The 25,759-nt window shown below is 39.8% G+C and overlaps 1 protein-coding gene across 3 annotated transcripts in view; it reads left to right on the top strand.

The window, feature by feature from the left end:
- Positions 1–1,002: 1,002 nt before the first annotated feature.
- Positions 1,003–25,759, top strand: part of ELOVL4 (ELOVL fatty acid elongase 4) — a 154,593-nt gene continuing 129,836 nt past the window's right edge. For 2 of the 3 annotated variants that reach the window (XR_014183575.1, XM_082048090.1), the window contains exons 1-3: positions 1,003–1,404; positions 18,280–18,467; positions 21,754–21,834. Coding sequence is in view for 2 of the 3 variants with exons in the window: in XM_082048090.1 (XP_081904216.1) it covers positions 1,308–1,404; positions 18,280–18,467; positions 21,754–21,834 (366 nt within the window). In the remaining variant the exon portion in view is untranslated. Of the gene's footprint in view, positions 1,405–1,682; positions 1,811–18,279; positions 18,468–21,753; positions 21,835–25,759 lie in introns of those variants that run through there. The other variant, XM_082048091.1, reaches the window with a different exon arrangement.

A 25,759-nucleotide genomic window follows, 5' to 3' on the forward strand; every position in this document is an offset into this window, starting at 1 on the left:
CCAGGAGCTGAGCAGAGGATGACTCACCCAGAAGGAGGAGTGCAAGCTGTGCTCACCAAGCGACAGCGAGTGACACAGGTGCTGGTGCACTGCGGGAGGAAAAGGCAGATACCATCTGATCTGCTGTCTGCCAGGAGAAAAGCTTGCAACGCGGGTGGAGCAGCTCCCCTCCTGTCCCTCAATGGGGAAACTGATGCCAAGGGTGTCATGCAGCCATCCACACTATGCAGATCATGGGAGAGGGACAGCAAGAGACAAGCTGGCAAGAGGAGATAAGAGGCAAAGGGTGTGAGGAGCAGCTGGTGCACCCACACCAGGCAGAGGGTTTCCTGGGGTGGAAACACAGGGTGCAGAATGGATGAACCAGGACTGCGCCCACAGCCACGCGAGCCATTGCCATGGAGGCCCTTCTTCTGCAGCCCCCAGCAATGGTCTGGGTGGAGAACTCTCTCTGCGCCCTGATGTGACCATAAAGGCTGTGGTCCAGCAGATGGAGAGGAGAGCGCGCGAAAGGCACCACGGTGGCACTTGGAGGAGCCTGGACAAGTTGCTGGTCAGGGAAATGCCACCAGGCGCTGCCAGTGGGGCTGAGGGACAGCGAGACCCTGTTGCGGCTGCTGTTTTTATCGGCTGCTGGTTTTGGCAGAGGCTCCTCGGGGCAGCCCGCTGAAATGCCGACACACCCACGCGAACACCCCGAGGGGGAGAAGAAGAAAAATCCAAACTGCTTCAAGGAGAAAATATAGGAAATAAAAGTTGGCTGAAATGTTTATTCCCTCTCCGGGTAAAAACATTCCTATTTGAAAACAAAAGGCAAATTGAGATAATAAGCACTGCTTTTCCACCCGCGACGCCCGCTGAGGGAGGACAGGTGTCCCCTCGGCAGCGCCGCCCCGCACCTGCTCCCGCCGCGCCGCCCTCACTGCGCCTGCGCAGCCGGGCCGGCCGCCCCGCGGGCAGCCGCCGGCGGGCAGCGAGCCGGCCGTCACGTGGCGTGAGCGCACCGCACCGCACGGCGCGCGGGGGACGGTGCTGCGGAGCCGCGGCCGCCGCGCTGCACATCCCGCTTCCCAACCCCCCCCCCCGCCTTCCCCGCCTCCGCGCCCTCCGCCCTGCCCGCGGGGCGCGGGAGCCGGTGACGGGAGCGAGGCGGAGTCTGGAGGGAAGATACCGAGAGATAGAGATTTAAATCACATCCCCGGCTGTAGAAGGGGCAGCAGCAGCAGCAGCCGCCCCGGCGCAGAGGCACGGACGCACGCGCCGAGACAGGTTCGCCGGCTCTGCCGCCGCTGCTGCTGCTGCTCACCATGGGTGCCGCCGCCGAGCCCCCCCGCGCCGTGGGCCTGGTGTCCAGCGTGGTGAACGACACCCTCGAGTTCTACCGCTGGACCTGGAGCATCCGAGGTAACGCGCCACAGAGCGGCCACCCCGGCACCGCCATCGCCGTGCCCGGCGCCCCCCGCCCGCGGTCACCGAGGCGCAGCGGTTCAAAATGGCTCCGTCTCCCGGGAGACGCGGCGCGGGGGCCGAGGCGGCGGGCGGACCTGGGAGCGCGGCGGGGGGTCCGGCCCCTCCGCACCCGCTGCTCGTCCCGCTGGGTGTGCTTGGGCGCTGTGTTTATTTATCTGCCTTAATCCCGAGTAACGGCCCGCGGCGTGCGGGGCATCGCTTCGCGGCAAAGGTGAGGGTGTTCCCCGGGCGCCTGCGGGCTGGATGTAGCAAAACCTGCTCTCCGGAGCCGACCTTCCTCTGGCTCCCTCACCGCAGCGTGCCCGGGGCCGGCCGGCCTGCCGGGAATCGGATGTCGGAGGTAAGCGAAGCCCTCCGGTCATTCGTGCTTTGGCTTCTGCGGCAGGTGGGAGCCCTGTGGCAGCATCGCGTGGAGTTCAGCAAGCGAAATGAGGAAATGGTTGTTACCATCAGTGCAGAAGCTTTTCCTTTTATATTAAGCATGTACGGGTCGGTTCTTCTGTTTTCCGTTTTCAATATGCTCCGTTTTTGCACTGACACCCCATGGCTGCAGTGTGGAAGATGCTGAAGGAAGAAGAAAATATCTTGGAATATGGAGAAATGTGAAAAAGCAACTTTCACTGCTGGGATGGCAAATGGGATGGTAACTTGCTGCAATGACCAGTAGCCTTGGAAGTCTTGGTCAGCATGAATGGGTCTCTCTCTTTTGGTCAAACGAAACGAGTGGGGTAGAGTCCCAGCTTTCATAGTCGCTATTGCGAGTAGCCTTGGGCAGTTGACAGAAGAATCGCTTCTCTGGATGTTTTCTTCATATTTAAGTTGCCCGCGCAGTGATGAGGTCAAGGTTATTTTGATTTAGACCTAGAAATACACAGAGCAAGACTCTGGAGTGAATGCAGCTATGGATGTATTTTGTGACAGTAAAATAAGTGGGAATGTGGGGCCTTCATTACAGACAGGAAGCTCACTGCATCAGCAGTCTTTTCTTTTCCGCCCCCCTCCCTTCTGCCATCTGTCAGATAATAAATTAATCTTATGTTATAGATGGAGGGAGCTCACTTTTTTTTTTTTCCCTCACAGTTTGCCTTCCCAGTCTATCTTCTGTTTTTTTGCCATATTTTAAAAATTAAGCCTGTGTGCATATTTTTTTTCTTCTGTATTTAAAACCTGCCAGAATACAAGATCAAATAAAAATGCTTGCAGCAGCACTGCATTGTAATCTACCAGTGTTAGCGCTCTTTCTCGGCCTCTTGCAACATACAATTGTTCATAGACTGCCAGGTACTGCATGAAAGAGATGCTGTTCTAGGCAGTCAGTAGCATTTGCAGATGGATATAAAAATAGATGTGGGTACAAAGTTGATATCCTTATGGGTTGCTTGATTTGTTTGGAAAAATACTTCAAGTTTTCATATATTTCCTAAGCTTCAAACATGTGATTTAAGTCTGTATGTAGACCATGTTTGTTGTAAGCAAAAATGATCAGAGGAAAAAAAAAAGAGGGATGAGAAGGCAAGTTTATGTAAGGAACGTAAAGCTAAGTAACGTACAGTAGTACTGCATATAGAGCAAACTTTTGTTTCTTCCTCCTGTTCCTTTGGAGCATGTGAAGCAGTAGTAAGATGACATTGTGATGCCAGCTAAAGTATGCTTAAGTCTTTTACTAAGGCAACATTTTAAATTTTTGCTCTAAGCTCAGTAGTGTTGCTGTTACCTCAGGATTCCACTATAATGAAGTAATCAGATGAATTTTGCATAAGACATGGAGAGTTTCTTGTTCAGGGTCTGGATTTCAGTGGGTTCCAGCAAGGATAGTTTTGGATAAAGCCTAAGTCACGTCAAAAGCATGTTACTGATGTTGTTTATACCCAGTAGTATGTAAAACAAGGTCCTCCTGTAGTTTTTAGAGTCAGGTGTCCATGCGAAATGTAGTGTCACACAATGTAGTTACAGGGTAGCTCTGGATAAGAAATTGTCATTTATGAGGCAATGCTGCCTTGCGATTTAAAGAAGTCATGTCTTAATGCCTTAAGTTCCAGTTAAATACCTGCTCAGTTTGCTGCTTTTCTGCATGTGTTTTTTTCTAAGAAAAAAATAATTGTCTCCATTTGCCATCTCTTGAGTGAATATGTTAAAATCATGTATTCAGCACTGTTACGTGAATTTATGTAATTCACCTTTGAGTCAAGAACTATGGCAGTGATGTTGCTCAACAGAAAACACAAATTATGGTATGCAAGACCATTGCCTAACGTTCAATATCATTAAATGAAAAACTATACCACGCAGCAGCGTTGCTCAACAAATGATGCCATGCAATAGCGTTGCACAATAAATCATACAGAAACACTACTACACAGCAAAATTACACAATAAAATGTGAAGAAATTTTGTTCCCACTACTACTCCTACACAAAGAGTTCTCATTCATATGAAATCGAATTTACTTATTCTCTCCCATTCTTGCTGCCATTTTTTTTATTTGACACCCAAGCGTGTCATGAGCTCTGTTCTTAGTATTCAGCAGGACTGTCCTGCCAGTAGGTGTGTTTTTATAATGGTACTCCAGACTCCTGTGATGGGACTTGTGTAGAGCTGTGCCAGAACATCCCACTGAGTCTTGTGCTGCTTTATTTTTGTGCTGTAAAGATTTGGGCTTTGTCCTCTCCTGCTCTGTGCTGCTTAAAAAGTATCTGGCCTTTTCTGAGACAAAAAAGAACCCCAAAAGGCTGAGTATATAGTGAGCCTAACTGGGCTTTTTTTTCAACGATGTCACAATTTTTATAGCATTAAGCCTGCTAACTAAAGCTGATTTGTGTTTGTTTGTTGTGTGGGTTTTTGTTTTTTAATCTTGTATTTGGGAATAATAACAGTATTTTGTGACCTTTTTCCCCCATATATATTATCAAATAAACTTTCAGCCTTCGCCTAATGTGATTTTGCATGTAATTTTGTTGAAATGCTACTTTTTTTTTTTTCCCCTCTCCTTCCTTGGCTATCTTTTTAGACCTCATGAAAATCTAAAATCCATTGTAATCATATATTCATGTAAAAAGACTGAAGGGAGGTAGTTTAGAAAGCCATGAACGTCAAGAAGAGTTAGAAAGGACGAAAACTTGGTCTTAGCAGTCATCAGGAGAAAGAAAAAAGGTAGTTGGGAGAACAGTTCCTATCAGGAAAGATGATGTAGGAATGGGTCCCGTAACATGTAATATTTAGGATAGAGAGCTTCCTTCTTTCTCTCTGCTGGGGTAGCTGGCTGGGGTTAGATCTGCCAAGAAGGATTAAGGATATGATTAGATGACTGAGCAAGTGACTTAAAGGGAGGTTCCAGGCTGAGTCCAGGAGAACTATTAAGATTAATAACTCTGGACACAATCCAGGAAATAAGAATGTGGAAATCTCAAAACACAGGTGAAGTTGGGCAGTTGGGGGGGTGGGATGTAGGAGACTGTGTCTCTAAAAGGAGATTTGTGAAACCCTGTATCAAAAAGATTTATTTTAGAGGAACTATTTCATTTGGATGTATTGAGTGAAAGAATAGAAGGATTTATTGACTTTGGGTGAGAATGACTGTTCTTGGAGCTCAAAGTTAAAAGGAGGCAGGGCCATCCCAGGCCACGTGGAACTGCTTTGGAACAGCAACTATTTACAGCTGTTACAGTTAATAAGATTACAGACTTTTTCCATCAGGAGGAGAGAGGAGAAAGATGCAAACTTTCACTTTAGTGGTAAGGTAGTCTTCTGAGTAGCATCTAGTTCAGGAGCAATATCAGTTGTAGCTTTTATCAGTTGGGTCAGAAGTGTAAGGCAATGAGGATGGGAACAGCTGCTTGCCTTAAAAGTGATCAGTTGAAGCAGCTTTCATGGGAACTCAAATTGCCATAAACTTTTGCCAAGAAGATCCTGGAACTAAGTTAAAAATGTTCTGGAAGTTCACGTTCAGTTTCTTTTTCAGTCAAGGGAACAGAACTGCAAGAAAATGTGTTTCATCTTCTTCCCTCCTTTCTGTCCCCATGTAGAAACCAACTGTGGCCAAAGAATCATGAATGTTTGTTTGAGGGAGGTTTATTGGAGTGGTCAGCAGAGCAGTGGGATTGTCTGAGTGCAAGTAGTACCTTGTTGTATTTGTGCCAAAGCTGGAGGTAAGAAGAATCCCAATGAAAGTTCTTGAGAGAGTGACAATGAAGAGAGAATGAAGGGCAAGGCGAAGGTTCATGAAGCCCGTTTCAGAGAAACAAAGCAGAATGTGTTCCTAAGCTTTTGGAGGTCTGGCTGAGCACCAGACTCAGTGATCTGGCATGATACTTGTCTTGTAGATACAATTTTCTTCTCAAGGGAGCAGGTTTTTTTTTCATCTGTGATCATGACTGTGTGAAACACAAGGATTAGACAGGAAGAAACACACCAGAAACTGGAGAAGCTGGTGTAGTTTGGTTTAGCTATCTTGTGGCAGAAACATGAATTAAAACCTGTGGCAGAAGCAACACTTGGAGAAGTTCATTATGGAAGTAGGGAATGTTAAAGGCTAGATTATGAGAGTTTACTGTCAAACAAACTGAGCAATAGGAGCATCCCAGTTTACTAGATCCATTTCATTAAGCATCACATTTAACTGCCTGTCAGTGGAGGGAGGGACTTTATTAGTGAAGAAAAAACAGCTGTTGATATTGAAGACAATTTGCCGGATGTTTGAGGGAAATTCCCCCATGTTTATTTGTGGAATTCAAAAGACAGATATTCAGAACAAAACAGATACCAAGCACCCTTGGAAATGGAAAAATCACTCAGAAAAGTACATTACTGAGGTGGCAACATGTGCTTAGAGATTTTGGATCACTAAGCTTCAGGAACTCAAGCCTGAGGGAAAAGTCTGAAAAAAAGTTGGCGCTGTGGATGAGGAGCTGAGTAGTGAGTGGAAGACTTCTCTTTCCTAAAGCAAAGGAGAAGGAGTTGTAGGTGTTCACCTGCAACTCTCAGCTCCAGCAGAAAGGTAAAACAGAAAATGCCTTCAAAGAGCACCAGCACAAATGTGATATGAACATATTCCAGAAGCAAAAAGGAAGTGTTTGGACAAAATGGCAAGAAAGTGACTTCTGAAAATTCCTTTTAAGGCTGTGTAGGCAGCATGTCTTGAAATCTCTAGAGGAAATGTTACAAATGCTCTTAAAGCAGATTCCATGGAAAAAGGCTGGGAAACTGCTTTATACAGAATTTAACCAAGCTGATTGCATTACCTTATTACCTACTGCAGAAGGCGAAATGATCTTTAAAATTGTAGCATACCGTAAATGACTGTTGTGGAGTTTTCTGCGGATTGTTCATCCCAGCTAAGGCTGGATTGTCATTAATGAGGTGCAAATTGGCATGTGGTTCTGGAGCTACATACTGTATTGAGAGGTGAAGAATTCTTGAGCAGTTGAAATATCTGTGTCATGAAGCAGATGCATTCATCCTGGGGACTGCAGTGGCTATATAAATTGATTGAGTGTAGTGGTTGAACTGTTCTTTGTAGCTAGCTGTCTCTAGTTGGAGAAACTTGACTAGAAGATGATCATGGTAGTCATTATTTATGCTGTGCTCAGGGTGAAGAGGCATGTAGCAGGGCTATGGTTATAGCTATGGAAGACCAGAAGAGGTTCTATTTGAGGCAGCTATGCTATACTATCCTGTGCAACCAGGAAAGATTGTCAAAGGCTGCAGAAGGACAATTGGTAGAGGAAGGTGTAGGAAACACAGGTTGTAGTTCCTTTTAAGGTCTTGTAGATCAGGAGCCATCAGGAGTGGATGAGGCAAGACTCCACTTTTTCCTCTGCCAGTCCAGACAGGTTTTTGGAGTTACTTGATTCATATGGAAAGGATTAAGGGAGCACTTAGGTGAAAGGTGGATGAATGGAAAGGCTCCATGCAGACATGGAGAGAACTTTGGGAAGAAGAATTTGCTAGGATGCAACACTAGGCAGGGAAAGGCTGTGGTGTGTAAAGAGGTCTGTGAGGTAAGGCAAATGGGGCTAAACCTGAATGGCCTGAAAAATGGTAGCTAAATGAAAGTTCATTTAACTAAGAAGAATTGGCTATTAAAAAAAAAAAAAAAAGTATAGCTTTGGCTTTTAAAGAGTGTTGGTATCAGTGGAGTGTGCCTGGAGCACAGTTGGGACAGAGTGCTTTCAAGAGCAGATCTGATCCACGAGGTATGACTTCTCTGACTTGCCAGCTGTTATATGACAGGGCTTTGCTTTCTCAGGCTGTATTTGAAAATAAAGTTGAAGCAGCTATTGCATTTCATAAGGAACTGTTGTGTGTGGGACTATCTGACTGACATCTCCTCTAGGAAGATGTAGCTGGGGGATACATAGTTTCTGGATCTTGTTTAGGTGGCAAGTACAACCGCACTGAATTTTGTCAAGACTCAGGTGCTTCTGAGCTTATGGACTTCACAGTCTTGTGGAATTTTAAGGACATCACTAAAAGCAGCTCTGAAATTCAGGCCTGCTGGGACTTAGATGTCAGCTCTGTGGGGATTTTCAGGACTGCATCCGAGACTGTAAGTAAAGCAATACGTAGCCCCAAGGCAAACCTGGAGATGAATTGAGTGCAGCATGCTTTGTCTTAACTTCCATTGTGTATGCTTGGATCCCAAGATAAACATGAGCTAGTTTACTGTCCTCTCATGGAAGGTGAGGGGGAATAAGCTACCTCAATTTGGCTCACATTTGCTACAAGTTAATGACATGCCCATGGGCATTAACTGGTCTTGGTTGTGTCAGGTTAACTCATGTATGTGCCTGCAACTCAACTCCTTTCTTTATGTACTTGAATAATTTCAGTGGTTTGATCTCTAACTCCCACCCCAGAGTGTTCTCTTTCTCTATGGCGTTGTGTCTGCTTGTATCATGAGATTCTTCCCTAGTTTCACTCCATCCATCCACCCCCCACATGTACTCTTCTGTTTCAGCATAATCATGGACTCTTGACTGTTTGGTTTGTTTCTGTCATTTTCCCATTCCTCTCATCTCTTTCTGTAGTACCTCAAAAGTGTCTTCTTCCTGCTGTGTATATGTTATGCTTCAGTTTGCATGCTTGACCATGGTGTTTTTCTTATTTTTTTTTTTCTTTTTTATCTGCTTATAGATATCATTTCCTTGTTTCCCTCTCCCAGTTATAGCAAATATAAGAGGTTGCTTTATGGCTTTCTAAATGTTCACAGTGTGTTCTTGGAAGAAGGGAATTTATAACACAGCTTTTACTTTTTCTGTTGAGCCAGTAAATCATCTCTCGCTAGATAAGATTTTATGTCCTTCTATTCCTAAAGAATCATTGTAACACCTTGTATTTAAATGGTTTAACTACTCAATAGGAAAAAAAAAAGTATATACATGTGCTAAATTGAATATCTGGACCGTAAAAAGGAGACTTCATAACCACATTTTCAGGGTTCACATTTAATATTTAGTGTTTTACCAGGAACAGATGTGCCCAATAGAAATACTTACACATGGAGTAACCCAAAATGCTTTCATGTTTAGGTCAGATTTTCTTCTACTCTGTCTGATCTCAGTTTCAGTAGTCCATCAATTTTTGATCTAGAGTGAGAAACTGTATTGCAGAAGCTATTGGAGAAGCTTAGATTTGGAGGCCATGTGTTACCATGAATGCTAACGTGACTGTAGAGGTGAAAAGACTTTTAGTTGTAGCAGTCATTATGGTATGACATTGTTTAGCTGCCAAACTCATGATTTTGCTGCTGTGTACTTAGTCAGTGAAAGACACTCATTCAATTAATGATGTACTTGTGTTACACTAACAGAAGACCTGCTGTACCTTACAACTGTAAGTTTTACTTCTGCCCGTGCACTTTGAAGAGCTAATATATTTCAATAAATCCTTTTGTAGTTTTTACTCAAAACAGAATTCCCACTTCATTCATCCTTCTGTAGAACCAAACTGATGAGCAGCATCTTTGTGCTGATGCAAACAAACAAGAAAAAGGGGGTAGTTTATCAGATTTGCAGCTTCTCACAAATGTTCTCTAATAGCTTTCTGGTATTATTTTTAGGTAGATTTGCTGTTGCTGATTTTCATACACGTTCACACACTGCATCTAGGAGTCTCTAAATGTTCATCTGTAGCCCCAGTAGTTATGAGATCGGTGATATAAGTTGTTTATATTTGCTGTGTAGTTAAGCATCAGTACCCTTCTGCTGTGTTAGCACATTAGTCAGACATATATCAGTGCTGAACTTACTGTCCTGTGTATGCTGAGTGTGTAACATGTCTCTGTACAGTGGATAAGGCCTTGCAGAGTTATTATTAAACTGTTATTAATAATCCTTCACGTTTTTCAAGGATGTTAGCTTGTAACTGAGGGAATTTAAGAAAAAAAATCTGTCTCGAAAGATTTATTCTTTGACATTATAAACTCATGAATCATACTAGATGGACCAATAGTCTAATCTGTTATTGCAACATTGAGTGTGCATAAATCCTATGTTTGTATTATTGCTTACTGATACCCCTACAACTTATTTTTGTAGTACCAAAACCCGCCACTTTTGCATGAAGTAATGACATCCAGTTTGAGCTCTCAGAAATACAGTTTTGGCTAAGACCAGAGAAGTTTGAATAAAAGTTTCAATAAAGAAGACAATGTAGAAGGAAAGCTTGTTGAACTGTGTTTTATACAGCACTTTTATTTCTTTAGAAATACAGGGTCATGGGCTGGATCATAGAGTTCTGCAAATAGTTCATAAAATTGCATCCCATGGGTCAGTTTGGTGTTGGTTGGTTTTATGTGGGATTTTTTTGTTTGTTTTTGGTTTAGTGTTTGTGTGTGTTGTTTGTGTGTGTTTGTTTGTTTTTTAACTTGTTTTCTTCATCTGTTTAACTTGTAATATTTAAGGAAAGGCATGCAGGTGTCACTGCTCAGGGAATGCATCTTGCTTTTGTGATGTTTGGAAAAATAAGATTTGGCAAACAGAAGAATGCTGCATGCCTCAAGGGCTTACCATCTTGCGAATCTTGTGTCAGCTTCAATGAGGATTATATTTGTATTATTCCTTGAAGCAGAGTGTTTGCACTGTTCTCACAAAGAATCATAATCAACAGAGGAGGTAAATAAAAAATAATTGGAACAAGGCAATCTCTTAAACTTGAAAATCCTGAGACTTGATGGTGAGTTGATATGGCTCCTGAACTTCGTAATAATTCTGTTATTATGCTTAGCTTGAAGTAAGCGTATTCTGTAATTACTGTGTACAGGCACAAATGCAGTATGGTATTAGTGACTGAGTGATGAGAGGCCCAAGAAGACTAGAGTGCTAGTTGGAATAACCAGAATACTATTTAAAATACGTCTGAATTTTAACAACAAATTAGGATTAGGCGTTCCTGTTACTTTAATGGGAGTTTATGAAACACATGCATACTACACAGGTGTTCATTAGCTGCAGCAGATGCTCTTTTTAGCTCTATGGTATTTTGATTTTATGTTGCTCTATATAGGTTTAAAAAAGACTCAACAGTCAATTTCAAAGCCCCAGAATTTAAAGCAATGCCACAGCTGGTTATAGGCAGTATCTCTTAGTTTGTTCTGTAGTCCTTTGGGGTTTGAAGAAGGCATATCTCTTTTCTGAGTACAACAGGATTTGTACAGCTTTGTCTACAAACTTTTAAAATCTGTGGCTTTTGTTTTTCAGAGTATATGCTTTCATTATTGATTGTGTTTGAGGCTGAATATTTTTATTATTGCATTTTAGCTTGGTGTTTCATAGCTTGCCAGAGAATTTTAATGTCTCTTGTTCTCAGCCCAAACAGATTAGTTTGTTCTTAGCTAGTTAAAGCTTGAGCATAGACAAAACACTTAACTCAGATACTTCCATTAGTTCTTGAAGATCAAAGTAAATATGTTTTCTCTGTACTGTTCTGTATTTAAATAAATTACCTAAATCAGGCCAGCTGTTGTGCTTTGTTGTGCCAGGTTTTGGGAATCTTTATCCATATAGCATGTGTATGTCACCCTTAGCTTTAGCAGTGACATACTTACCTCTTTGGGTTTTTTGCCAATCCTAACCAATAATATACTCACCTCTTTGGTTTTTTTTCCCAATCATAACTGCTGCTGATGCTGTGATGTTATTGTGATAATACAGAATTCTTCTGTGAGGGAATATGGCAGGGACTTGATTGGTATAGTGACTTGATTGGTATAGTTAATTTTCCATGCCTAAGAGGTGCAAGGCTGATTTAAATGTTTGTAGAGTATCCAGAGAAGAGCCATGAATATTATTAGAGGATTGGAAAATATGTCTTCAGATCAATGAAATAAGGTGTTTCTTTAAATCTAAAAAAAGCAGCTGGTGAGCGACCCGATAGCTGCTTGTAACTACTCAAATGAGGAGGAAAAAAAAATTGCTAAAAAAGCTGCATATTCAGTCTAGCAGACAGAAGTATCACAAATTGGTTAAAATTTAATTAATTCATTTGGATTTAGCGACCAAACTTATGCAGTGGGTCAGTTAACATTTTACAGCAAGCAGTTATGTGTTCTACTGGGTTCTGAGCCTCTGAAAAGACATATCCTATAGTAAAATGGGAAATTCTTCTAAGGAAGATCTCTTAGCTAAAATGTGAGTTAGGGGGAGATTTATGGCCTTTGTTTTGTAGATTATACTAGATTGCAATGTTCCTGAGTTAGGTACAGGTATCTTTGACCCGGTCAGACTCCTTAGAAATACCCACAGTGCCAGACAACTGCAGGCATTGCCAAGTATGATAGGTGAGATAAAGGCGAGAAAGAAGCATAAACAGGACGCTCCTGGTGTCCCAGTCCTCTTGCTTTCCTGCAGCAGCTCTCTGCATAATCCCTCCTAGGAGGACATAGGCTCTTTTGATTGAAACAGGAATGAGGCTACAGGCATGTTATTTTAGTTTGTGCACTAGCTTCAATCCTCTATCATAGGATTTCTCATAAAGAAACTTGATAAGCTGGGGTGATTGAGGATTAGAATGCAATATGCACAATAAATAATCAATATCAGAGCAGACAAGTTAATTCAAGCAGTAAAGACCTTTGAAAGAATCATTCTTTTTGGACCAAGAAAACTGCTCCATTAAAATTGTAATAAATAAGTGAATAGAAAATTTCAGCTCCTGTAGGTGTTCATCCAAAGTTCTATGGCCTCTCAATTTTGACTCTGCAATGTACTTCAACAGTCTTCAATCTCAAGTTGTGCAGCACATGCAGTGAGTCATGTACTGTTCTATAGGCTAAGTTTATAGCTTCAGCTGTTGTTCTATTTGTACATTTTGAGGTTTTAGTTAGTCAAAGACTGAGCTTTTTTTCTTGGAATCTCTACAAACTGGTAACAGTAAATGTACATTTAAGTGATTCTGATGCATTACTCCATTTAGTTTAAAAGCCTAGGGTCCAAACATGTAGATGTTTATTCGAGTTCTCTTTCAACTGAGCCAGTCTGCAGTGGTCATATAGGCAGAGAGAGCCTTGTATTCACTTGTAAGGATTTAAAGGACCGAGATGGTATTTTTCATACAAATGCAGAAAGAGAACTATGTTGTGTAGAATATTAATCCATAACCAGAAAGAAAAAGGGAAGAGGGGCCACTAAAATACTGCAAAGGAATTTAATGTGAAAGCTTAGTAAACATTTTAAGGTTCATGAAGTCATGTTTCTCAAATGTTTGCTTTATATGATATGTGTTTTCATTTTGTAATATCCTTCAATTATAGTGCTAGTGGAACTAACGTGAAGTTCTTAGGTAATTAAAACAGTGTAGTTCATAGAACAATACTCCAGTTAGATAATACTGGTTTGCCTTCCTTATATTGTGAAATTAGTATTTCACTTGTTTAAAGAAATCTTGCTTGAGATTGGGCTTTGAGAGGACTTGTTAAAATAAACAGCATGATCTTCAGAGAGCTTTCACTGTAAGAACCACTTTTAAACAGTCACCATCATTTCTGCAGTGTCTTTAGAAATGTAATTGGACAGATGGATGTGCTGGATTGGCACTGTAAGTGTCTTTGCGCTGAGAATAGTATCAATAGCTATTAATAACTTCGAAAGGCTCTCCAGATAAATTAGTGAGTAGCAACCTTATAGCTGAGGAACACGTATATTGTTAAACTAAAAATAAAGTTTTACTTAGTATTGACTTTGAATCTAATACGAATGCAGGGAATTTCAGAATTTATGTATTTTAGTTATGAAATACTTCCCTCTAAAACTAGCATTAAAAACAGAGATAGTCACCATTGTATTGTTTCAGGATTTCTTCTAATGAATGCAAGAGCAACTGCGTTATGCATTTGCTTAAAGTTTGTACTTCTTCAGGAAAGAAAAAATGTAGATTATAGGCTCAGTAGCATGCAGGAAATCTAACTGTCTAAAATACTTTCTATTGGAAAGGAAATGCTGAACCACATTTAACAGAAGCATGGGCATATTAAAACACAGTATGTTTCACAGAAGCTTCTTGTGATTTTTATCTCTAGATCGCCATCAGTGCAGCCTTATTTATTGAAATGCATCTTCGTTTGCTTTCCATATTTCAATATAGGTTAATTATGTCCTCTTTGGACATTACGAGGTAGGGTATTCAGTCCTTTTCACTGGTCCTGCTCTTGGTCTTGCTTTGGAGGAAGAAAACAGAGGGTTTTATATGTGTATTTCCTGTTAATTGCCCCATATAAGGAATTAAATCCTGCAAGGGTAGGTTCTTGAAGGCAATTTCAGTTATTTTTATCTATTAAAAAAAAGTATACGTTCTTCTGTTTCTTCTCTTCTCCTTGAAATGTGAAACTTTAAAACGTATGTACACAAAATGACAGGAAAACCTTGTTTGTATAAATATTTCACATTATTTCCTTACATAACAGTAATTTTCTATTAGGAACGTGTTAGGAGATGCCTTATTCTATTCTGGATTCACCTTTATGATTGAGTGCAACTTCAAATGTTTGTTCTAAAACGTCTCTCACCTGACAAAAAAAAGCACGGTACTACAGGCTGTGCCATCACAATAGGCATTTTATTTGTGATCGAATTAGAATCTGGGTCTTAGGATTTGAAAGGCAAACACATTAATCCCCTGAAAGATTCAGTCAGTCTCTGTCAATTCCAATCAGGTAAAGGCATCGGTCATTTTGCTTCAAAGCAGTTGGAGGGATTTTTTAATTCAGGGAGCTAACCTTTTTATTTCAAGCTTATTTCATCTTTCAGGCAATGATGTACCTATTGCTTGTGAAGTATTTCAGGATTTAATGCACTCATATGTCCCATTAAGCAATCACATTTCTCTGTAATTTGCTGAAATAATTTGTGGTCATCAGCACTAGGTAGCAAGTAGGACACAAAATTGTGCTGTTTTAACTAAAAGAGGGTGGGAAGTGGGAGGGTGTTGGAATAGTTTGGGAGGTTTGTCACTTAAGCAGATGACTTGAGAGTGAGTTTATCTTGGTTTGAAAGAGGGTATGTGAAAAGAAGCTTGGAACCAGGGTCTGCATGTAACTGTCCATTTTCTGTGTAGAAGATGGACAAGCAGGCTTACCTGGTAAACTGAAATGAAATTGGTTTTGTAATGTAATACCTGTGCAACAAGAATGGTGTATGGAGCTGATTTAAAACTGAACAAGTTACTGTGCATTATCTAGACAAGGTCTTGTGATGAAGCAGTTTCTAAATCTAGCAAGTTCTCAGATTAATAGTAGCATACTTTCTCATGCCACAAGATTAGTAAAAAATTATCATGCTCAGACTCTCCAAGATGCCCTGAAAATAAATGCAAGGTGTTGTTCTTAGCACAGGAGGGACTAGAATAGACTTTCTGACTATTGATATGCTTCTGTTTTGGCCAGGATGTACTCCAGAACTGAATCGCCTACTGTATTTACTTTCATACAGGCATTTTGTGTTCAAAGTGTAATTAACTGTCCTAGCAGAGGTCAGGCCCTCAAAATCCCAATCAGATAGATTCCTTGGGCAATGTATTGTATGGTCTGTATCAGTAAGCTATGTTTTTAGTACAAATACTTTAGGACTTGTCTCTGAGATGTGGTGGCTCCCTGTGCAGAAGGCAAAGTAACAGGCTGAAATCATGATACAGGTATGGAAGTTTAGTGACAGCTGCCCAGGTGCTGTTATGTTGTTGTCAGAGTTAATTAAATTTATCTATTGATTTTCTCCAGTTCTTCACTTTGTAGTATTTGTGGAAAGTAGGTGAAACAGTTGTTTACAGTTCTGATGCTTTCTTTTCACCCTCTAGTGAATCCTTGTTCTTCTCTTCAGAGGTCTTTGTCTCCTGCTACAAAAAGAAATCTGGAATAGGTCATGGTTCCTGTTTTCAGCAGTGGGTGGTAACATTCACCTCCTGGGTAAAAGTCAAATCTTCCTTCTTCACGTTTTTTTGTATTGTCATTTTAGCATTCAGGATACTGTGGAAGGCTGGGTTAGAAAACAGAGGACATTCTCTAATATGTCTTTACCTCTTTATATTGCTTAGCCCAAGAAGGCTGGAAAAGCAGCCAGGTCTTTTGCCTTACCTGCTTTTCACTCTTTGCACACTTAAGTGTCTGAAGTGAGATGCAGATTTGATTAAAGCACGTCACACATTGTCTCAATTAAGTGGCACCTTTCTTCTCGCTTGGTGCAGATATGTCTTCGCTCATTACTTCATATCGGGTGGATGTTGTGGTTCTCAATTTCTCTTGTCTTTTAAATGGTATTATCTTTTATTTTAAAATTCAGATTGGTAGAGCAATTGCTGTTATAAAAAGAAGCAGGAACTGACGTGTAAGGGAGACAGCAGTGTCATAATAGCAATGCAGCAGTGTGATTTCAGCTTCAATAAATAGAATTCCTTGAGGTCTGGCAAATGGGGCTGTTTCTTTACATTCCAAGACATTGTACTCACAGTATAAAGCAATTGTTCTCATGTTTGACAGAGAGTACATTATATTGTAATAGAAGTGTCTGTTCTAGGAACTTGCTGAAAAGTAAGAGGCAACTGTCTGCTCCCACTTTCTTGAGTTCTTTTTCACTGTCTGTGTTTCTCCAGTCAATCTCTCTGACTTTTTTGCCACTCTTCCCTGTTCTCCTTGCCCTGTCTTGCCCTTGGCTTCTGTTGGTGGCTGTGGTCACAAGGCTGACTCCTGTCATTCTGGCAGCATCAGCCTTGCTGGAGGTTTCCATGCATTAGGATGACTTCTCACTTCTGGTATGAACAGTCATAATGGAAGCAGCTAGGCTGGCTTCTTTTGCATTTCTTTTTAGGCTTCCTAGCATCTTACTTGCAATGTGCAGATCAAGTATTGTTAAATCAGCTGGAAGCAAGAAGAGTCAGGGCCATGCACATTGTCTCTCTGTAGATCACAACATGTGGTGTTTGTTAGAATAGAGGGTCTCATGAAATCTTCTAAAGTGAGGTTCTAATTTATGATCTTAAGGGCAACCAAGGAAACAAGAAAGAAGTAGAGGAGAAGTAATGGCATTATTGTTCTATATTTCACTCATTGCATCAGGGCTCTTCATTTTTTAGATAAGTAGAGTTTTCTAACTTACCTGTTGGTTTGCCTGGGATCAGGAATGAATTTATGGTATAGGGTTTTTTTTTTTCACACTGTCTTCGGGTTACCAAGAAGAAAAACAGTTTTCTGAAATAAACTTGCACTCTAGGTAAGTCTGTGGGCAACTGCATTGCTGTTTGTGAGTTTGCCCACAAATGACTAAAGGCAGGTGGTTTAGATGTCTGAGCTTCCCAAGGAGCACTGTTGTGTGATTTCCATTTGAACTCCAACTGGTCTAAGCATCTGGAAAATAATCCAGTTAGTATCATAGCGCTGTGCAGTACCTGAAGTATCGATAGTTATGTAATAGTTGCCTTTTATCTCTTGCTATAACTAGAGTTCAGCCTTCATATGGTAGGGGAAAGAAGCACCTATGTAAGGATGTGTCACTGTAGCAGTGCCACCTTCTAATCCTAGATGTCACTGGTTCATCAGGCCAAGAGTGATTCTTTTTGTTTGGTTGGTTTGGGTTGGGTTTTTTGTTTGTTTTGTTGTTGTTTGTTTACAGATCCAGAACTTAATATAGCATATTCTGGGCACTAGAGTATGTGTGTCTCTGGATCCCATGAATGACTGAAGTAGACTGTAAACAAAACCTTTCTCTCCCATTTTGCAGCACAGATTTCACTACCTAGAACCATCCCTTTAATCTCTTCTATTTAGTTGTTTTCCAGTGATGTTTTTATTCTGTCTGAAACACATGAGTCTGACCTACATCAAATAGCAAAGATACTTGGTTAGTATCATACAAGCTGTATAAAATTAATTGCAGGCGTTTTAGTACCCAATTTTAAACTAATAAAAACTATTAATTTTATCAGTATTTTGCCAGATTTGTGTATCTTTCATTTGTCATGTTGTAGAGTATTTTGTTATGTTGCCACTGCAGTCACTGTTCATCATAAGCAAAATTGTTTCCTGGGGGATTAGTGTGTTGGGTTTGGGCTTATGTGACTCTGTTTGCTTTACTGTTTTGGATTGTAGAACAGGACAATGGAACTTGCATCACATAATGAATGTCTGTGTGAGGTAATGTGATAGAGTGGTGTGCTTTTTTTAAAACTATTTTCTTTAAACTTCCTAGAAAGAACGAGTGTATTGTGTTTCTACTATCGGATACATCTATTGCAGGAGAGAATAATACTTAACCAATGCAATGCTTAAAATTATAATGAAACATATTTTGTTCAGATCTTGTTGACTCCTTCTGTTTGCTTCACCTTCCTCAGACAAACGTGTTGATGATTGGCCCTTGATGCAGTCTCCATTTCCAACACTGACTATAAGCACTATTTATCTCCTCACTGTCTGGCTGGGCCCCAAATGGATGAAGACAAGAGAGCCCTTCCAGTTACGTTTCCTGTTGGTTGTTTACAACTTTGGGATGGTTCTGCTCAACTTCTTCATTTTCAAAGAGGTGTGTATGCCCTCTCACAGGAGGGAATTCCTATTTAAGTCTGAGGCTGTCTACAGTTTGCAAAATGAAAATAATCTTACATATTCATCATGTCTATTGAGGGTGAATGTTTTGCACAGACATTTAAAGCTGAGTTTGCCTTTAATGTATTTCTGTAGCTAGGTATATTCTGTTTAAGAATAAATGCACTGAATGAGTCTATAGAAAGAATTTGTGTACTAGCTATTCCAAGTTCTTGTTAGATTTATGTTGGTGTAAACACTGGACAGATTAACTAAAATCTGTAGAGATTTAATACTTGTAACTGATTTTTTTTCCTTTTTAATAATTTTAATGGGTGTCAGAACACTTCTTAGAAATCGAGCTGTTTGATGCCTTCAATGTGTTTATAATTTTTCAGATATTTTTGAGATTCAGATGTCCATTGTATGTAGTGAGGAAGAGTATCTTGTCTGTAAATTATCTTTTAGAATAAGAATAAAAATGAAGTGAACCGTATCCTTAAATAAAAGGACACATTTTTGTAATATTTGGTTTGCAAAGTTCTGAGAATGTTAATTTTAATAAATTTCAGTGCTGCTGCATTTCTCCCTTTTTAGGTTTTCTGTGCAGAGGAAATGACTAGTAACAATGCAGTGGATCAGCTCTTTAGTGGTAGCTAAGTGGTATTACTTAACAGTTTGGTAATCATGTTTCAAGGATAGCTGTCCAGAATACAGCTGATGCTAAGGAGTAGTTTACACTGCTGTGACTTTGCTCATCTGGATTGTCTTCTTCCAGGAAGATCTCCAATTATAAATTTGCAAAATCCATTTCCAAAAGTAAACAAATGAACAGAGCAATTAAAATTACAGCATTGCAGAGCTCCTTTTTTTCTGGCTGGTCCGTTCTGTACTTGTGCCAGGAAAGCATGACATGTCTGAGGATGATCTGTATCCCTAGAGCTTCTATAATAAAATCATTAACTGATTTCAGCAGTTTTTTAAGACATGGTTCAGTAAAATGTTAGCCATCACACCTCAGTCATCATTTTGTCTAAATTGTTTCCTTGCAGTATTCAACTAAGTAGTAAAATATTCCAGGTATGACAGAATTTAATAATGACTCTCAAGGATAGTTGTGGGAATGGAAGAAATCCAATCATCTTGGCAGGTTAAAACTGACACTCCTCTGAAATTAATTCTGCCATGTTTTTGCCGTGTTTGTCCTTTTCACTTATGAACAAAACAAACCAAATTAAAAGAATAAGCTGAATTATACCAGACTTGTGGTCAATGATTTTTCAAACCTGTGTTGCTTATAGTGTATGTGTTCATATGGCATTTCCAAATCACTAAATTAATATAAAAATTAATGGGACTGCAAATACACATTTGCTGCTGATAGGCTGAAAGCTCATAACTTAAAACACAGAGGTTCTTGTTTCCTGCTATTTCAAATAGCAGGTTGTTATTCAGTAGATGTTAAGACTATGGATATGATGTTTACAAGAAGTGTCTTCTCTTGATCTTAGAGACTGATAGGAGGTAGGTGTTCAAGTTTCAGTTGTTCCCTTTAAAGGGCAACTTCTGCTTCAGTCTACGTGGGGTGTACAATACCAGTGTGCCACTGTTGTAATTTGCTTGAGCAATGTAATTGTTATGAGTAAAATTATACACAGATTGTGTTTTGTGAGTGACTGTGAAGTTTCCAGGTATTGCTGAGAACAGAATTTGAATGTTAAATTCCTTTAAATGTTGCTAAAATAATCATCCTGGTGGCAAGCTGTATTGTTCATCTGTGATAACTTATGTTAAAATGCTAAGTTCATTAAGTACTCCTATGTTGTCTAGTGGACTCAAATTCAGATTCAAATTAGGAGCAAATTTTGCCTAGAACATGCAGAAGTCCCAGATGGATCCCCTATTTTGCCACAAAACCTTGAATTTCTTATTCTACTTTGAAGCAGTCTAGTGAAGTCAGTTTACTGCCTTTTGCCAAGGGAGCCTTGGTCAAATTACCCAGCAGGTTGCAGTAGTGATCGGTTGGTTTCTGTAACAGTGTGGACTAAACTGTTCCCTGCTCTTCTCTGATACTATCAAATGTGCTCGTACCTGTGTGGGACCACGCTAGGGAGCAGTGGTGTTACAGCAGCTTGTAAATGGACTTGGATGATGCAGTAGGAGTTCAGTTTCTTTCCTAGAGTCATTTCTGTGGACAGTTCTTTCACTTCCCTACTTTAACAGACGTGCAGAAGTAAGTCCAGAGTTTCAGAAGGTTTTATGTATTGATTTTATCTGGATATCCTAGTGTTGTGTGCAAGATGAGATACCAAAGTAAACTTGAGTTCAGTTTAAATAAGATGGAAGTCAGATTAGCAGTAAGAATAGTGAATGCCTACCAATGCTTATTTTGGAGATCTTTTTATATCACCCTTCTTTACTTTTACAACCAACTCACAATTTACAGGCTATGTCTGTTCCACTGCTGTGTTTTTTTATTCTTAACAGGGTGAGATTACCTGACTTTAAACAATCTTGGATCATAACATCAATGAATGTCAAGATTAGAATTTGAACCTTGTACAGCATTAAGCAAGTGTTCTTCTTTCCAAAGGGAACTTGCTCAAACGTCAAGTTTATCTCCTGTTCAGGTTCTTGCAACATGCTTTATTTGGAGTGGCCCTACAGGAGCACTTCATGTGCTTTATGCTCTTTCTGTTGGCATGAAACGGGGAACTTACCTTCATGCAGTTTCTCTCAACAAGTTTTATGGGTGCTCAGCATCGGCTGTTCAGGGTTGGCTCCTTTTTTATTTCCCTGTCCCCTGAATTTTGATTGGTATACTGTTTTAGAGAACAGTAGATCCACATTATCTAGTCCCTGTCTCTAGGAGAGAGTTCTCTCGAATCCATCATGGGAATAGCATTTCTGTCATTCATAGTCAAACAATTAGGTATTTTCTGTCTCTGAAGCTAGAGCTGTCCGAGGGAATATTCATATTTTAATAGCTTAAGGTCACACTGGAATTCTTACTTATTTGTACAGGGCTCTAGTTATCTGGGCAGATACACGCGGGGAAAAAGAAGTGCTTTCTTTTTAATTTACAAGAAAAAAATAGCTACTGTGTAACAAAAGTTTGTTAGGACTAAATATTGGCTTACTTCAATAGTATTCTCAGGACTGATAAGGGTATTTTAAATATTTCTCTTCAGGTAAGTTTGATGTAGTAAGAAATTTGCTGGTAATTGTAATGAACATATTTCATATAGTATCTTTCCCTTCATATATGACTTTAATATTTTCAGCTGTTTTTGTCATCAAGAGCTCGCGGTTACAGCTATGTCTGCCAGACTGTGGATTATTCAGATAACGTTTATGAAGTTAGGGTGAGTATTTCTTTTTTGTATTTGGATATGAATGTGTGTAACATATAGCACGACATGATCGTTTAAGTCTTGTCTGAAAACAGTGTTTCCAAAGTTCTGCTGTCAGCCATGAGTCTATCCCGTTACATTCTCACAGACCACTTCAGGTTTGAATATATTGCACGCAGCAGGTTTAATCAAAGTGCATCAATGTATTTGCATTAACTTTCATCTTACTGCTACAAGTAAGGATAGTCTTGAAGATACCATCCTTGGCTTCATCTGTGGTTGTACAATCCAAGATAAACTTCGTATGCATACTTTGTTTCCTAGACCTTGCAGAAGTTTATGATACCAGGGTAACCACAGTAAAGTAGTATTTTAACTAGATCAAAGCAAGGAAGATTTATCAGCATATAGTGTGGTTGCGCTTCACTCCTACTGGTGAGGCAACGTTTTGTCTCCCTTACCCATGTTTGGCTTCATGAGGTCTTACTGGCTTCTGGCAAATGTATTATCAGTACATTTCATTGTAGAAGCTTAGAATTCAAGTGTGTGTTTTTTGGAAAGCATTCAAATTAAAATAGAAGTGCAAATGCATGTTAATTTCCGTAATGCTGTTGATTAGCTCATGTATTAAGCCTTATCTTCCAGCAGAGCTGACACTTGAAAATCTCTCAGCTGTTCTTGCAAGTTTCATCTACAGATTAGAACATGTTCCTGAAAATATAATTGAAGTGTGTTATAGTATAAATACATTTAATATTTATAACACATGTCAAAAAATGGCTGTCTACAAGGTGGCTATTCATGTGTAGTATTATTCAGAAGCTTGTGCACGCGACAGGGGTGGTAGTGAAAAGGATGCGTTTGAGTCTTACACCTTATGTGTAACAGCTGATATTGCAGAACAACTCTGTGTGCAGATTTTTATTTGCCTTATAACAGTCGCCTATCTTTTACTTTTCCCCATGCTGTGCACTCACTATTTGAGTCACTAGAATAATTCTGTTAATAATTTTGTTTAAAAACAGAATCTAGCTAAGTGTAACAAATGCTTGACAGGGTTTTTTCAATAGATAAGCAAAATAGAATGCCCTTGTACTCAGCTGGATGACACTGAGGTCTGGAATGGCATATATGGAAGGAATGAAGTACAAGTGCTAACGACTTTTAGCACGCAAAAATTCTATTTCATAGCCTCACTTTTAGGTGCACTTGTTTGTGGAAGGCTGTGAAGGGGTCAGACCTACTCAAAATAATTCTCTTCTGTTCATTATGACAAACAAAGTATTATTATACAATGAAACAAAAGCAAAATTACCTGCCTTATTGCATATTATATCTCCAGAAAAGAAATGTTGCTCTAGCAGTATTTACTCTTTGGATTTCCTGATTTTTTATTTTTTTTTTTAATTTTTTGCAAACTTCTTGATTTGCATAAACTTTATTTCTAAAGTTTTAAATTGTAATATGTTCCGTTTACAACTGAGTTGAGGAAGCATGGAAAATGGAGTTCTCTCAAGTTCTTGCAGCAACTGTATAGTATGCTATCAGTCAAGACCCTTATCTTGGTTGATACCTGGTAGTTCTTGTGAATGAGTTCTCAATTTAGGTAAGTGACAAGTAGAAAACTACACTTGCAGTAAGTGTGCTTTATGTAACTAAAGAGTCAAGGATACATTTCTGGCCTGCTTTACAGAGTATTGTGTTCTGCATTTAGAAAGGTATGTTTTGGGGTTTTGACACTGCAGGACAAAAAAAAAAAAAAAAAAAAAAAACACAAAACAAAAAACAGCAAACAAACCCAGACCTTCTCAAGATTCCTTTCACTATAGTTTTTGTAATATAAGCCTGCAAAAGCAATTTTAAAATGTAAGTATGTGTCGGCTTCTGTTTGCAGTTTTGAGGTTAGAGTTGATAAACCTAGTAGCACATCTGTCACACCCTTTTAATAGATCTAGATACTAAATATCTAGTATCTATTGGCACAGGGTTTTCTCTGAAGAGGAGTGCTGTACTGCAACAGTAGAATTAATTACAAATGCAATAACTTTATTTGTAAGAGAATGAGTAAATAAATTCTGTTATTAGTCAGATAAAGGAGGCTGGGACGATCTCACATAAAAGGAGTGCTGAGCCCAGAAGGCATTATGGAACATGCTCTGGAAAGCCACAGCTTCATGTATGACTTCATTGTGGGGCTTAGAAAGCTGGAACAAATATTGGGAAACGTGAAACTAGTTGCATGTGGTAGTCTAAATGGCAATATAGAAGCCTTGGTATGAACTTTGTTTCTGTCTTTTTGGGAATGTGCTGCTATGATGTTGCCACTTAATGGCACTTTGTAAGCAAAGCTCTTGCTCAAAATGAGGGGTTAAGAAACCTCAAGAACTCCTCAAGGGAGTATGGAGAGGTGGTAAACAGTTTAAAAAAAAAAAAGTGTATATATATATATATATATAAAGTTTGGCTATCCCAGGTGCCAGAGAATGTCTTTCCTATCTTCTTTAACCCACATCATATATCAAGACAATAAGCCAATGATTTCAAGAGGACAGTGTAAGGGCATGTGTTGGCACTTCCTCTGTATCGTCTGGCAACACCAGCAATCTGTAACTCACAGACTTCTTAAGTCAAACAAAGCCTCTTTGTTTTGCCGGCTTTGGGGGTTATTCTTCCATTAATTTGTCTGTAGGTTTTCTTCAACTTCTATCAAGCTTCTGGCTTTCACTGACAATTCTGTAGGTAGTTTACACACAGTATGAAATTGGTCCTACTTACTGTTTTGAACCTACCTACACCTGTTAATCTTGTTCTACTTAGGCAATGGATGATTGAAGCAAGCAGGGATGGGAATTAGATTCCACAGTTGCAGAAATACTTGCAAAAATAAACTCCTTTCTAAAAGACTTATCTTCTGGGGGTAGTATGTAGCCACCTTACTGACTGCTGGCAGGAAGCTGAGGAGAGTGGTATGTAATTGGTTATATTACCAAAAAAAAAAAAAAATCATAGTAGCAGATGACCAGAATGGGTCTTGGGGAAGAAATCCCCAAGAAGGGATTTGAGGGACCAGAAGCTGCATCTTGGAATAACTTTTTCAGTTATAGTCTATGAGTCCAAATAATAAATGCAAAGGGCCATGGTCTTAAATCCATGCTTTGGAGAACTCTTTTATTTGGAGTGAACAATTTCCTAAACTACCTAACTTAAGACATGATAGTGTCTGTGAGTAGTCACCGCTCTGGTTACATTTGTGTGTCCTTGTTTCCCAGGCCCAGGTTAATTTATTTTATTAGCTTTTCTGAAGAGCTGAGAATTAGGAATCTGGGGCTGTGTGAATTAGTTTTAAATGTGCTGATTGTAATCATAAAGCTGAGCTATGGTTGTCTTCTGTATTGTAATTGTAATCTGCATTGTTTGTATTTATGTCTAGAGCTTGAGCAGCTTCCTCTTAGGTAATAAATGTAATACTTCAAAATCCTGTGAAAGGGAACTTGACTTAACAAAATAGACTTGATGGTCCTGTAAACAAAATTCTGTATCTGAAGCAGGGAAGATTTCTCTTTAAAAGCCACTTTAATTTTTCATGTTACTAGGTATCTTCTAAGAAGTACCTGTACCTTCAGACTCCTTAATGGATAACTGTCTCCAACCTGAAATGAGGAAGGAGGGTGCAGGAATGGAGTCCCATGTTAAAACAGCCCTCAGTTCAAACACCCTGCAGCAGGCAGAGGTCATGCAGCTGGAGCTCTTATTGACCCCCCCTAATCCTGGGCTGTAATGTAATCTTTCTGTGCTGTCTGGCATTTCAACAGACTTAAATTCGTACACATAAAAATTGCCAAAAAAGGTATGGTTGTGACTAGTGTTATTCATTTCAGGTATATGCCTTTTTAATGCATATTTTCTTTTAAGCTAAATCTTTCATGCTATATCCAAA

The sequence above is a fragment of the Streptopelia decaocto genome, assembly GCF_964273445.1.
Source record: "Streptopelia decaocto genome assembly, chromosome: 3".
NCBI classification, from domain to species: domain Eukaryota; kingdom Metazoa; phylum Chordata; class Aves; order Columbiformes; family Columbidae; genus Streptopelia; species Streptopelia decaocto.